Source organism: Pagrus major, chromosome 5 (assembly GCF_040436345.1).
Source record: "Pagrus major chromosome 5, Pma_NU_1.0".
In the NCBI taxonomy this organism is placed as follows: domain Eukaryota; kingdom Metazoa; phylum Chordata; class Actinopteri; order Spariformes; family Sparidae; genus Pagrus; species Pagrus major.
Genome location: NC_133219.1, coordinates 10,944,781 through 10,959,976, shown reverse-complemented (window position 1 = coordinate 10,959,976; position 15,196 = coordinate 10,944,781). Strand labels below are relative to the sequence as shown.

Below are 15,196 nucleotides of genomic sequence, written 5' to 3'. Positions count from 1 at the left end.
ACCACTACTCTATTGTCTAATGGTCTTGAAATTAATCAAGTCAAATTCTTTAAACAATCATTGTATTTGGAAACTGAAAGCAATCTAAGATCATGCAGTAAGTAGATATTGAGTTCTAATGTAATTACTGCGTGTGTTTATACACAGTTTATTTGATACCTGCAGAGACTCGGGGGCAGTCTGGCAGCATGGGATCCAGTGGTGTGTCCAGAGGCTCTGGACTCGATACCCAGTTACAACAGTGCTGCAGGGAGAGGAAGAAAGAGACAGTAAATTGTAAACTCGGTAGACAAATTCTCTACATTGTGTCAACAAAAGATGTAGTGGGGGGTTTGTACAAGGGAAATAAATATGTGGAAACCAGCATCCTCTATTACCTCCAGTAATACTCTGCAAAACGCAAAGAAATATACGCTCAAAGATGGAAATATAAAAAGGGAGAGGATTTGATTTAAAAGTGTAAAAACATCTTTCACCTTGATGCTTTGAAAGTATTGTTTTGTACTTCATGGAAATATAGCAAGTTTTATTTGAAATTGAAAGAAATATCAGAAACAAGGAAAAAGAAAGGGAGAAGGGAGCGAAAATGGGAGGCAAGGGAGACAGGTGCGGAGGACAAGAGGGAGAGACAATAAGTGAGAAAGAGGTGTGTGTATGGCTGAGCGAGGTGGGGGGTGGGGGGTAGGAACAAGCAATTAAAAGCTCTGTGACATGTTGCTCAGACAGCTTGGCGTTTGTTTGTGGTGGAGAGCTGAGGCCTTCTACCATGGTAGATCAGTGGGTGCCCTGGGGGAGGGTGTCTGCCCAGCTTGCTGACCCATAACCTCCCGCAAACACCCCTAGTCCTCTCAAACCCCCTGCGGTTGACAACTCTACTGTCAGAAAGAGGAGAGGACCTCTTTATCTGTTCTTCTTTTTTTTTTTGCTGTCTTCATCTTCCTGTCTGTGTGTCGTTCCCTCTTTCTACCTACGAGGTGATTCCAAGCACAGTATGTTTAATCCTTATGTACTATTAATCAACTGTATCAATGCCACACTACAAAACAACACACTTTTCCCTGGCTTTGAGTTTTCATTCTCTGTTTCAGCCGATGACAACATATCAAAGTGTGTTTTCCCGTTTGACCGTGCGATGAGGATTGGTATGCTGTGGCTTGTAAGGTTAGTACAAAAACAAGGGGAAAAGGGAGAGCGGGACAGAGGGAGGCTGAGAAGGAATGCTTGGAGAAGACGTTCCCCAGATAAGATAAAAGTTCAATAGAAGAAAGAGAAAATGTAAAGAGATTAGAATGTGCAGCTGGCATCCTTCTGAATCACTGCTTATCTGCCCTTGTTTACTTTCACCCTGGCCCCCTGACAGTCATTACAGTCTTGTGCATGCTTGTGTGTGCGTGTGTGCTTGTGTGTGTGGGTCAGTGATTGCATTGCGGGGGGTCTCCCATAAAGATGTGTAACGTTGTGAACCCTTCAGACTCAAATGCACACTCAAAAACACGCTTGCTTTCGCATTTTTGCACTTGGTGACCCTGACTCCCAAGGCCTTGAAAGAGGAGGGACTGGACAGACAAATTTATTAACTCCCATTTCACCACATGCACACACACACATTACTTAAATGCAAAAAAATCCAGGGTCACATCAAACTTCCACTACGCTATCATCCAACAAGTAGCACCCACACACAGACAAAACGTTCTTCGAGTTATGTTGTTTTTCTGTATGAATATGTCAAGTTATAAACGGGGATACTGAATATACTTGAGGACTCTCTTGGTTGTTGCTTTTTGTCTACATAAGCTTCTTCAGCTATGTTAAAGCAGGTGTCTTCTGTTGCCCTCTGCTCGACATGTGCTACATCTTCTTTTGTCCTACAGTGACTTATAGAGAAATGAAAAAACACATTGCGAGATTTGATCATGATGAAACATCTGGCCCATGTATGGAAAATGAAAAAAGAAAGTAAACATAATTCAGTTGGGAAATGTGTACAAAAAGGTCTGTTTAGGTCATAAGTGATCCATTCCTATACAATAAAAATATATTAATATCAGACAAAGTTTGTACTGAATATGCCTCTTAAAAATTGTACAAATGCCTTTTCACTCCTTTCCTCTGTATTTAATTTCTTCAGCCCTGTCAATCAAAGTGCAAGAAGTCATAAGGGGTATAGCATAAGAGGTTGAAGTACGATCGGCAGAGAGATGAGGGGGAATGGAGAGGAGGAGGATGGGGGGTTTAGCATTGGGGGGAGATGACAAGTCATCTTGGTAAACAGTGGCATATTGTGTATTTTTAGATCCTTTCCTTTGCCCTAGATGTGCTCTCCTCTGAGCCCGGGCTTGAGGGCAGAGCGGTGTGGAGCGGCACAGAAGCAGTGGGGCTCCTTGACTGCTACATCAAGTGTCTCATTGTATCTCCTTTAATTCATTCAGTCTGTCTCAAGGAAGATGTCAGCTGGGCTGTGGAGCAGTGGGCTGAAGGCGGCTGGATCGAGGGGAAGGAGGGGAGTCTTTCAAAGAGCCCAGCTCCCTCCCCCTTCACCTCCACCATCACCACCAATGGAGGCAGGGAGGCCGGGGTTTGAATAGATTTGTCAAGGCAACAACACACATGTGCACACAAACTCTTGCATTAATGCACACACACACACACGCACACACACACACACACTCACACACATAGCACACAGTCCCAGTGCTGTGGGAGACCGCAGGCATAACAGCAGTCACATAAAGGCAAGGCCTGCTGGCTGGGATTAGAGAAGGGCGACGTGACAAAAGGATGGCACATCACATCGGCTGCCTCTGATGCATAGCATCATCACTTCAAGCAGCTCGTCCGCCGATCAATGGTGCCATTGAACTAAAGGCAGACAGAGAAACAAACATGTAAACAGATTTGACTCTTCCCCCACCTCTGCTGCTCTGTGCATGTGTGTGTGTGTGTGTGTGTGTGTGTGTGTGTGTGTGTTGGGGCTTTGTGCTGGATACACACACACATACCAAAACACATTGTTGCACAGTGCACTTTGTTTAGCTTAAATCCCATCTCCAACATTATGCAGAAACAAAGTGGTGAGTTAGAGGCTAGCGCTAAGTGCTAATGCTAAGTGCTAAAGCTAACCATTAAGCTAGCAGTGTACTCTGAGGGTGTAAATGACAAGCAGGTGTCAGCTCTACCCCTCTATCTCTGAGAAATGCTTTTAAGCCTTTTTTGTAATGTGTGTGTGTGTGTGAGCAATCCACCACCTGCTGCCTACTGCAAGTCAGCGTGGAAGGCAGCCTGATTCTTTCACATAAACAACAAACACACACGCACGCACACTCACAGAGAGAGAGTAATGGACACAAAACACTGCACTCAGCTGATGGCAGGGTGATCTAATGGAGCCTTCATGAGGACCAAATAGGTCTCACATAGGTGTCCATATCCACTACACAGTAAGAGTCACAGGAATACACACATGGTGCCTATAAAAAGGGAAGTGTCCTCCCTACCATCCAGACTTGTACAGAAAATAACAGAAACCACACTAGGATTTATTAACAGACTTGTTTTGTGCAAAAACTGAGTGTAAAACAACTTGATAAAGAAAGTGACTGAATAACAAAATGAGTCATAAAATTATCATGTTGATTATAGAAACTGTTATACAGATCTAAATGCAAATATTATCAAAATATGTGTAGTATGTATATTTGCAATCATATGCTCCATTCAAGCGTACAATGGCAACTCCTCCTCTTCTCTCTGAAGGCACACAGGACCGAGTCCCACGATAGAAACTCTGTGCTAAGTGTACAAAAGTCTACTAAACCATAACACACATGACAGCCTGCAACCCAACTTCTCAGAAAGTAGTCCTGAGTATCAATTCTTGCTCACTCTCTCTGTGTCTGTCTCTCTCCCACCTCCTCCAGTTGCTGTATAATCTCTATGGATTAGGATGGTTTATTCATGACCATAGTGTACTCTGTATGTGTGTGTGTATGTGTGTGCATGTGTGTATGCCTGTGCTTGTGTGTGCTCTGGGCAGGCCACTAGAGTGTGACAGCAGGCCAGCACAGTGACAGGAGACACCTTGGAGACTGTGACAGGCTGCCAGCTGTACACCATCATTCGCATTTCTCTCTCTCTCACTCACTTCCCCTCACTATGCTACTCATCTATCTCCACGTACATCTCTTCATCTCCTCTCCTCCATCTGTATTCACTCCATTCATATCCTACCTGTCTTTTTGTTTTTCTTTTCCACAGCTCTGCCCTGTGCCTTCTCGGCGGCAGTCAACGGGATTTAAATAATTGAACGTTTCTCATACTTTATTTCTTTGCCTATTTCTTTTTTCTGTCTCACTCAATGGATGAGTCTTTCTATCTCTGCCTCTGCTTATTCCCAGCCTTTTTTCATTTCTCTCACCTTCACTCTGTATTTTGTCTCCTGGCAGTGACGTCAGTTGCCCCTCGTCTGACCCATTTGGTCTATATAACCTGGCCCAGCGGGCGGTGATCTCTAAATCCCATCTCCTCTCTTATGCTCTCCTCTTCTCATCGCTCCGTCCCACCATCCAGTGACCTCTTGCACCCCAGAGGGAGGGAATTATCTCTGTCCGAGGAGAACAGAGCAGTGCACTGCTGGGGTGCGCCGACCTCACATGCACCCACTCATACGGGCACCCATATTTATACACCACCCAGGGCATTATTCAGGTTCACTGCTAGCTCTCCTCTGTGATGGGCAGCACCTTTTGGGCTGCCCTCCATGTGTGTATGTGTGTGTGTGTTGTATGCCCATACCTTAGTGAGCAATGCAAGTGTTGTTTACGTTCAAGATCCAGCTGTGTATGGAATATTAATATCTTTGAAAAAGCAGCATTATATGCATCAACTGTCAGGGTATGTGTGTGCATCTTCTGCATTCCACCAACTGCATGTACTGTCAGACTGTATGATCATTAAAAGCCAAACATCAGGAAAGCGAGCCAATGATAGAAACCTCTTGCTGAGAGCCATTGGATTAGCATATTGGGTGGAACATAAAGGGACTCTGACCTTTTGGTGGAACCACAGCACATACGCAGCATTAGTTTCTAATGTAAATGACTGGGGCAGATTAGATTTTGGATTCACCTCAATCCTCATGCTGACCCTGGAGCTTGATAACTAGCACTGCCATCCATGCCCAGAAGCCACTAATGTGATGAAATACAGAATATGAGTAAGACTTTTTTACCTTCAACCTCTATATCAATCTGATGTTAACATGTTCAAAAATAATGTATATCTCACCACTTAGCATTGATCTACAGTGTATAGTGGTCTTTATCTGACAATAAATTAGCAGAGATGGCCAAACACTTGATACTGTGAGTACCCATTCTTCTCTTAGAGAGATGGCAGGAACAATAGGCATCAACACTGCGTTCCTGATAATTCAATTAAAGTTAATTTGGGTTTCAGAGGATAAAACACATTTTTTTTTGTTGCTGTTAAATAAAACTGATGTAATGATTTACATAATGAATCCAATGGTCCCTGAGAGAATTACATGGAGTATAAACATTTGCTAGGAATTAGCAACAAGTAATGAGTAGTCTCATAGAAAAGTGCACCCAGAACAAAAGATGATGTATACATATCCTCCATTTATTTATTTTTGTTGTATCATTGAGAAGGGCATAGCAAAGCATAGGTGTGCCACTGTTTCCCTCAAGAAAAAAATCCCTTTAATTAGGCAGGCACTTCTCTTAATTCAGCCAAAAAAGGACTGTGGGTTAATGAGTATGAAAAAGAGTGAATCCTTGCCTGTCCCCTTCCTCCGGCCGGACAAAGAAGGTTATTTCAGATTTATTGTTCTGGGTAATCATCACAAATAGAAAATCACTTAACATTCCAATTATGCTGTGTCCCGAACATCCCTTAGATGAATCAAAAATAGGAAATGCCCGACAAGGAGAAGGCGGCCAGTGCAACCTTGAATCCCCACCACTCAAACCAACATACATACACATTCACAGACAACTAACACACGCTTATGCACCAAAACCTAACACACACACGCGCAACTGGAGATGACAGAAATAGCAATAACAAAAGGCAAGGGATATAAAAGAGGATGTAATACAAATAAAGGTATGGTGTGTGTGGCTGTGTGTCAGAGTGTGTGTGTGTGCATGACATTTGCATCTCTGGCTCTCAAGCAGCTCTGGTCTTGGATGGTCCTCATCTGTATGTGCATACTGAGTGAGCCCAGGTGCTGCGTATGGCGCAGAGGTCACACCAGAAAGGGCAAGTGCTAAAATGAAGCTAACACAAATGCACATGTGCACGTGCATTCTATCTCACACGCTTACCCACAAGCCCACATAAACACATGCACGCATGCACATATGGATGCCCAGCCGCATACACACGCACCACCGAGGGTTAACTGTCTTAGTTATTCATTGACATGGACCCAGGAAGAAAAAAAAGTGGGGGCTGATTAAAAAAAAAGACAGAGAAGGAAAACACGCAAACAATGGTTCTCCATGACTTCTAAGGCTAGCTCTTGGTCAGGGGTACCTGTGTAGGTCAGCAGGGTTGTGCAGGGAGAAATTAGAGAGGAGCAAAATCTGAGAGACCTCAGCTAACCGCTGGGAGAATTTACATGATGAGATGGGAGCTCAGGAATGGACTCCAGCGCCTTTGTTTGGCTTCAGTATGTGTTTGTGCATTTGAGCTTGTGTGGTTTTCTCACCTGCTGCATCCAGTCCTGCGTGCCTTTGCTGGTCTCCTGTAGCCAGATGTTGTGAGCCGAGTCAGTCAGAGCCACAGCACACACTCTGTTCTTCACCTGCATTTCCCGCTGATTCATCTGCCACAAAAAGCAAATCAAATTTGTGTTAATCATCCATGCAGCATGTTAATGACACAGCCACCGTTGAGGAGAATGCTCATTTCAGACAACATTTGATCAACTGAGATCGTGATGCTGTAAAAAATAGGCAATCCTTTTGAGACCAAATCAGCTTTTTGATTGCATAGATGTGAAAAATATATTTAAATATCACATACTTATTGCTCCAGTAGATACTTGCCAAGAAAAAAATTGTATTCCCTGTCCAACATACACTGCCTATTCCTCGGACCATGATAGTAATGGCCCAGTGGACAGCTCTGTACCGGCAGATAGAGATTCAACCTGGTGTATGGCATAATGTTACAAAGTGAAATATGAAAGAGCTGCTCCACCATATCGTGTCCTTGTCACGTTCTGTGCAAATGTCCTTCCCTGTGCACGTTCAAATACCTCGGTCCCCATTCTTAATACCCTTTCCCTTCACATGTCACAGAGAATGTAGCGTCCACAGACCCGTCTTCCTATTCCCCTCTGAATGTCAACGCCAAGGAAAATGTCACACAAAGAACTTGTTACTGCACTACAATAGACTTCCCACACCGCTGGTCCCACCCAGAGGAGTACTGCAGTCAGGCCTTGGGAATGAGCCATTTCACTCTGCTTTGCTTTAAGATAAAATGGAAAGAATAGGGAACAGGACTTTCAACAATAGGTTAACAATCACTTACTGTATACGAATAGTGAAGCTGGGGAAGAGACTGATAGACTGGGATTAAGCACAGCGCTGCAGAATAGCATGAAGTTTCGTGAGAGCCTGGTCATCTACACATGGCGCCAAGCATGGAAAGACCAGGGTTTTAACTACATTAAAAGGTCCAATTTGAGAGAAAATAGATTTTTGATTCTCATTCCCAACTTGTCAAATACCGATGCTTTGGAATTTTAGGTTGGGTCAGCCAGCTATCCCAAAACATCAGTATTTGACGAGTTGGAAATGAGACTCAAAAATCAACTATCTTACAAATTGGAGCTTTAGAGCTTCATCCTAAGTGTTATCTGGAAGAGGAGGAAAAACTTTTCAGTGTACCGGACTTCTGGACTGCGGTCAGGTTTAAAATGGTGATGGTGTTTATGGCTTGGTGCACTCCATTAGTAGTTCTAGGTAACGTTAAAGCTAAGGCAGGGATTGGAATATCAGGGCTTAGTTGGTGCTTGCATGTAAGAATAGGATAAACACTGGCAGAGAAAAGCCGGAGTGCAATGAAACAAAATAGGGCTGAGGTACAAAAGCTACAATATAAATCTGACGCTCAGACTGGGGCTTAGGCTGGATCAATCACCCATCTTATACACATTCATGGACATGTAACACTGGTCATCTATAGTCAGCAAGCTCTGGCTGCCTGGCTGTACATCAAAATGACGGTGGGCATTTGAATACATCCTCCCCTGCCCAGCCAAATTAAAGTGGGAGTGTATAGAGATAAATTGAATCTATTAAGGCTCTAAGGACTCATATATCATACAGCTGATAAGGCTTCCACTTGAGCGTCTTCACCAGGGCGGAGGATAGAGCAGATTGAGAGGGGAGGTACAACCACAAGCATAAAAAAAGTGCTACTACAGTAAAGATAGACAACAAAAGAAGACATACACTGCAAATGTATGCACAGACACATCTGCTAGCTCACACAAAATAATACCATCATATACACACACAGAGATACACACTCCTTTCTCTACTCCACCCTCATCCACGCTTGGTTGAAAAGCTTTCCTCTGGCAGAACTGGGCCCGTGGGAGTAGCAAAGTCAACCTTTTAAAACTGGAGGTGTCAGTCAAGGTCCTGTTTTCTGGCGCTAGCCAAACGGGCCAGTCCCTGAGTATAGGGGCTGCTAGCAGAGGCCAGGAAACAGGAGGCAGTGGACTGACTGCCCATGGAAAGCGCTAAGCACATGACTTCAGACCAGTCAAAAACATCCAAAGTCTGTGCAGAAAGCATTTTTTCCATTCTGAAAGTTGATAAATAGGTCTTTGCTTGCTCCTATTGTATAGCCCTTCTGAGTCCAACATTTTTTTTATGTGGGATGGAAAATGTACTTAACATGGGTATGGTTCACAGGATATCACTGGTATATTAAAACTGTCACAGAACTATAATAAAAATGGCAACTGGTGCCAAAGTAAACTGTATTTGCCAACCTTTCATTAAGGTTGTTTAAGTCTATCTTGTTTCCAAAGTCATTTTTGCATGCCACTTTTAACACAAAGTACTTTAGAGATAACAAAGGATGTGCAGATAGATGGAATCAAGAGATAGAACAAGAATACTAATAAAGCCAACCAGAGGAAGTGTGGGTGTGCATGTCTTCATGTATGTCGGTACAGGCATGGATGTGTGCGTGTGTGTGGGAATGAATGTGAGCAGATACGAGAGTACTGTTAAAGGGAGAAGCAAGTGAATGACTGACAGTGATAAGACAAGGATAAAGGTATGTACAAAGGGAAATGCACAGCTGGTAAGGTGGGAGTGAATCTGGGTTGTAGATGGTGCTGATGGACACGTCTGGAACTTAACATACTCAACAACTCTTACATACTGGACTCAAGTATTTAGACAGTGCATGATTAATGTTGTGCAGACAGACTGTCTCGTCAAGCCAACAGATGACAGGAGAAAATGTTTTTTAAAAAATGGGATAACGAGACCTTTGGAAATCCTAAAGCAGCCATTCAAAATGATTAGATTCAGATCCTCTGGATGCTTTTGGTAGCTAGATTTTATTGGTTTTAATTACAAAGCAAAACTACTTTGCCCTTCTCTAACCAACTTTTCCTGATTTGCTGTGATTTTACTCACACAGTGTTGTATATCTGCTGAAATGACGAAGGAAAATAAATCAGGAACTCTCACCAAACAAAGTCTGTCTTTTTGATGATGCCGCAACCGAAGATTAAAGAGCGTAGAACACCATCTCCCAACACTGGCTATATCAATCACTCGTTCTGACAGCTCTCATTGCCGCAATGCCTATAAACATATGGTTGGCTGTGGTAACAGTTGGGGTAATAGGTTGACAAATAATGACACAAGGAGAGAGTGCTCTATGCAGTGTGGCCCTCAACCACAATGATTTTGACACCACTGGGTTTCTCATGTTTTACAAGCCACGATGACAACTGTGGTTAGCTGCATGTTGAGAGCAGGATCTAAGCATGTCTGTGTCTTCTGCAAGGTGGGTGATACTCAAGTTTAACTCACAGAACCAGTTGGACCCATAAAGCCACAAGTGAGTAGCGATGTAAGCAGTCCTATCATATGACTCATCATGTTGTAATTTTTATACCATGTTAGTATGTGAGTTAGTGTTAGCCATTTTTATCCAGAATCTTAAATGTGCTAATCCACTATGTAACCGCAGACTGCAGCTTTAACAAGGAAACAGGCCAGCTGTTGTGATCAGTCTTGTATCGGACAGGGAAAAAGGAAGAGAAACATGTGGAAATACTTGTTGAGCTAAAACCAACACACAGATGTTGAGCCATTTGCCGCCTCTCTGCTGGCCTTTCCTTTAACGCTAAAGCAGCTGGATGTGCAGAGTAAAGTTTGGGTGGGGGCTGGACATGGGGGGGCTTGAGTGAAAAAAAAAAAAAAAAAAAAATCAAGAAAGGGAAGGCACAAGGGCATAAGCTGAATGGATATCAAAAGTAGTATTATTGGAGGAAAAGGGAAGAAATGAGAAGAAAAAGCAAGACAGATGAGAGGAAGGACAGGCAGATGTGCACAACAAAGAATATTTATGAATGCTTTATTGATCCCCATGAGGAAAATTCTCTTTCCCCTTGGCTCACTTCACAGGATGAACGGACCACAGAGTCAGCTTCAGAACAGCATCCCTGAAGCAAGTAGGCTTTCACTGTCTTGAAAACACAAGTAGAAGCTTAAGTTTAAGTGGGACCAATGCGTCCTCAGCTCAAAGGCGGCCTCCTCGCTCATTAAAGCACCTTGATGAAATGTTCACTATTAGTCTGATGCACGTCATCTAACATCTGCACCATACTAGGCTAACAAGTCTAATTCAGTTCAATTATCAAGGACATTTTGACATCCTAATTTAGTGTGCCACAAAAAAGTGGTGTTAAAGAAATTTCTTAACCTACTTCTGTGAAAAGCTGTTTTTAAACACAGTCCCTCAGTGTCATTTGGATTTAATTTTACTGCAAACACATTTACATTCTTCTAAACCACGATGACAACGCTGAGTCACAACTGGTGACGTGGACTTGAGTTCACTCCCACCCACTTATATTTAAACTCTGAATGAACTGAAATCTTTCTACCCCTTCAACCTGCTCTGTTTCTTCCTCATGAAACATTTCTTTTCTGATTTCTCTGCAGAGGGCCTGGTTGCTATAGAGACCCGCAAACATCACAGATTTCTGACCCCCTGGTTGGCACAATTCTACTAAACCCAGCTTTTCACAAGGTCTATGAAATATCCAACCCCCGCGCATTTGGAGTCACTCTAACACACTCACACGCAAACATACCCACAGAGACTTTTCTCTAACCCCCGTATCTCGTACCTGACCTCTCACATGGCCCTCAGCAAAGTACAGTGTTTAGCGCCTTAAGCTGCTTCCTGCTACAAAGCCAGCTAATTGCTAGACTTTTTGTTGTGCGTAATCTTATTTTCACTACTGACATAGAATGCGATATGCAATCGGTGTGTGTATATGTAAAGTGTGGGGTGTGTGTATGAAGGAACGTAGGGGGCATATTAATCATGTTTATTTATCTGGACGAGGAGTTGAAATAAGCGACGAGACATCATTTAACAGCATGCTAAGCTAATCTCTGGTCGAGATAAATACTTCATTTCTCTCCTCTCCCCGTGACGCTCCCTTTGCTCGCGACTGCTCCGCTGACGCTACATCTAAACACCGGCAATAATAAAGACAATTATTTAGGCCTTTGATAATTATGTGTCAAAGGCAGCGAAAGCCACTAGATAATTGGGCGAAAACTGAATGGTAATCCACAATGGAGATCCCCGTGGGGAGACAGGCAGACTTATCCCTAGAAAGAATGCAGAGCGAGAGAAAAGAGAGAAACAGGCAAAGACAGAAAGATGAGAGCTCTTTAAGGGGCCTTGCTCACTGTCAGATAGTCAATGTGAAAAGCCACAATTATACATAGAGAGAGAGTGCGAATAGAGAGCGGCAAACAAGAGAAAGGAAAACAAGGGATAGAGCGAGAATGACAGAAAATGAGTGAGAATGGAAAAGAGGACAAAATGTATGAGTGTTAGTGGGAGTGAGTAAAGACTGAGCAGAGGCCAAGGGGAAGGAGGAGGAGGGAGCGAGAGCAAGAAGCGCCCCGTGACGATGCCAGTCAGAGACGAGGCTTATAATGTGGCTGCGCCATGCACTGCCAACAGCCACAGATAATCTAGGACTACCCACTGAGCACTGAAGCACTGCTTAAATATTTGATTGATTAACTGTCCTGTTGCTGCCAGAGACTAAGAGGAGAGCATCAGAGAAGCCAGGGCGAACACAGAAAAAACAAACAAACATGTATGCGGGTGCACACCGGAAGGTTGGAAAACACATGGCGCAGACACACTAACACATACACCCCCATAAATCCCTACACGCCAACACTGGAACAGGAGCACAAACACAAACACACACAGAGACATGTACACATTGCAAGCATGTGTAGAGTCTGCAAAGATAGTGGCAAGGGCTGGAAAAACAAACATAAAGGCTGACTGATGCTCTGGAAGTGATTTTTTCTATCATAAATCAATGAGGACAATAGACTTGTAGATACACAGCGGTTAGGTTGATAATCCTCAGCTGGATTCGACTTTTAATGACTGGGGGAGTCACCACAGGGATGATGTTTGTGTGCTATCTCTCTCATTCCTATCTGTGTGTGACTTCTGTTGCTGGAAATTGATCCCAGGTCACAGAGGGGTGGATCGGACTGGAAGTGCAGCGTGTTCAGCTACTCTACCTACCCTCTCTGTGACACATACACGCACACAAAACACACTCGTCCCTGGCTGTGAAAACACAGGCAGCTGGCCCCCCACGCTCCGACACCCTCCACAGGAAGAGACAACACCAGCGCTTCCTGTGGCTTTGAAGCAGCGGTCCCAGGTCCCCCGTCGGTCCCCAGTTTCCTTTGTCTTAACCGCAGGAAGGAAGCCCTCTCTAACACGAGGCCACAGGGCTCAGGGGAGCGAGAGGGAGTGTGTTTGTGTGTGTGCATCTTTCAGTGTTGTGGGAGTGTGCAGGAGTTTTGCTCACTGAGGTCACATGCATTTACTTGCAGGGTTTTTCCCCTCTGACTCTCCAGTGCATGAACTCTGGTCATTGTGAGGGTGTAGAGCGGGAGGGAGAGAGCAGGAGAAAACTGCAATAACTTCCTCCTCTCTTTCCTCTTTCCTCTTTCCTTTCGCGGCTGGCTGACACATGCATGATGGAGGGAGGATGAGGGACAGAGAGAGAAAAGGAAGATGGTGGGCGGAGAGACAGGGTGAGATCTGAAAGGGTGAGGAAGGGGCATTGCTGAATTGTGTGAGTGACAGCACCGGATGCAGGGTAGTGGGAGGTGGTGTGTGTCTGTGTACGTGTCGGGGAGGACTCTGCGTGTGCATAAACATGCAAACCACACACATACACACACATATACAGTGGACAGAAACACACCAACATCAGTGGGGGTGGTGAGGAAAAGGAAGGCCAATAAATATTTACTGACACAGCAGAAGTGGAGAATGGCTGTCCACTGGTGGAAACAAAAGGCAGAGGATGAGGAGCGGTGTGCCAGGAAACCTGCCGGCTGCGGGTGCTTTGCCCCGCTTGTGCCCGCATTGGAAAACAAGAGGAAGACGGGAAGGGAGGACAGAGGAGAGAGAGAGGGCAGGGAGGATGGGATGGAGGGAGGGAAGAAGGGAGGGACAAATGGGGTTGTGGGTAAGCGAGTGCTCATAAACAATAGCAGCCTGGTGCAAAGCAAGTGCTGTTCACTTATAAAGAAATGTTAGATTCATGGCGACGAGAGTTCTTCGAGTGAGTTTTAATGTGTTCGTGCATGAGGGTATGTGCAGTTATTTATTTATAAGAATATATTTTTTCTTTTATTACTTATTCAAAGTATTATATGTAGCTATGTGAGTCTCTTTTCAGTACTGTCCACATGGTCAGACGTGAATTCCACATAAGTGTTTTTCTTCCTGCTCATACATTGTACGGTATTTCATATAATTAAGAGACTCTGAAACACTTCACACCTGTTGGTTTTCACTTGATCGACACTCTTTTATGCAATGGAACATCATTGAAATAATTCAGAACCAAATAGCAAGCATATGTGTCAATGCATAGCAGCTTTTCAAAGTTACTTCAACAGAATTAACTTCATTTCCAATTAACATCTGCAAAGTGTTGATGATATCAGGTCACAATGAAAAGACCAGTGGTTGCCGCTCGAGCTATATCAGCAATACCCATATAATGTTCACATTGAAATGATATTGACACAATTTAAAAAGAAGTGGACAAAGTTTGGTAACATTAGTAGTCAGGGATGTTCATTTATTGTTTAGCGATGGCAATTACAGAAATTCTCCAAATGGAAATTTCTAATTAGGCAGCATTCCTTAACGAAGTGAAATTACGGCATGGCGACTAATTAAAGTCTTGTGTTAATTAGAATACATCTTAGTTAAGAAAACCAGCACAAGGTTCGGTGGGCTATGTCTTCATCATTCCCAAATCAACTGGCCATATTAACAGCTTTGGTCTACAGAGTGAAAAGAAAGTTACTTTTGCGCATTAGATGCAGTGTAGGCCTCATCATCTCCACTTGCCTTTTCTCTCCCTCTCTCTCACTCCGAAAGTGCTTCTTTCTTGTCTTTCTCCCTGTCTCCAAACCCTCCGGCAATGCTGTAAAATAGAAACCTAACCTCAATATTTTCCCTCACGGTGCTGGGACTTGCTGGCCCATTAAATTCCCCTTCCCATGTGTCAGCTTGCACATTTCCACCATGAAATTTTCGTATAATTAAACTTTCTTAATGATTTATAAGCTATAATAATAGCCGTAAGTATTTCAGAGCAGGTTAAAGGGACAGCCTTTAAGTGCACACCGGGGGATGACCCTGTTTTAACATAGTTTCGGATGGGTGACTCTCGGCTGGAGACGAGGATGGATAGGGTGAGCGGGAGTGGGATTGACGGAGGGAGGGAGTGAACAAGAGGGCCTAACAAGGGTGGGTGGAGGAGGAGGCTGAGACCTTTGTGCTGTAACTCAGGGTGATACTGACATCGAGGAGAACCGAG

At 43.9% G+C, this 15,196-nt stretch overlaps 1 protein-coding gene across 2 annotated transcripts in view; it reads right to left on the bottom strand.

Annotated features, from left to right (window-relative positions):
- Positions 1–15,196, bottom strand: part of arb2a (ARB2 cotranscriptional regulator A) — a 152,604-nt gene that overhangs the window by 45,999 nt on the left and 91,409 nt on the right. For both annotated transcript variants that reach the window (XM_073466641.1, XM_073466640.1), the window contains exons 9-10: positions 6,737–6,853; positions 160–244 (exon numbers count right to left, since the gene is read on the bottom strand). In XM_073466641.1, the coding sequence (XP_073322742.1) occupies positions 160–244; positions 6,737–6,853 (202 nt within the window). The remainder of the gene's footprint in view (positions 1–159; positions 245–6,736; positions 6,854–15,196) is intronic.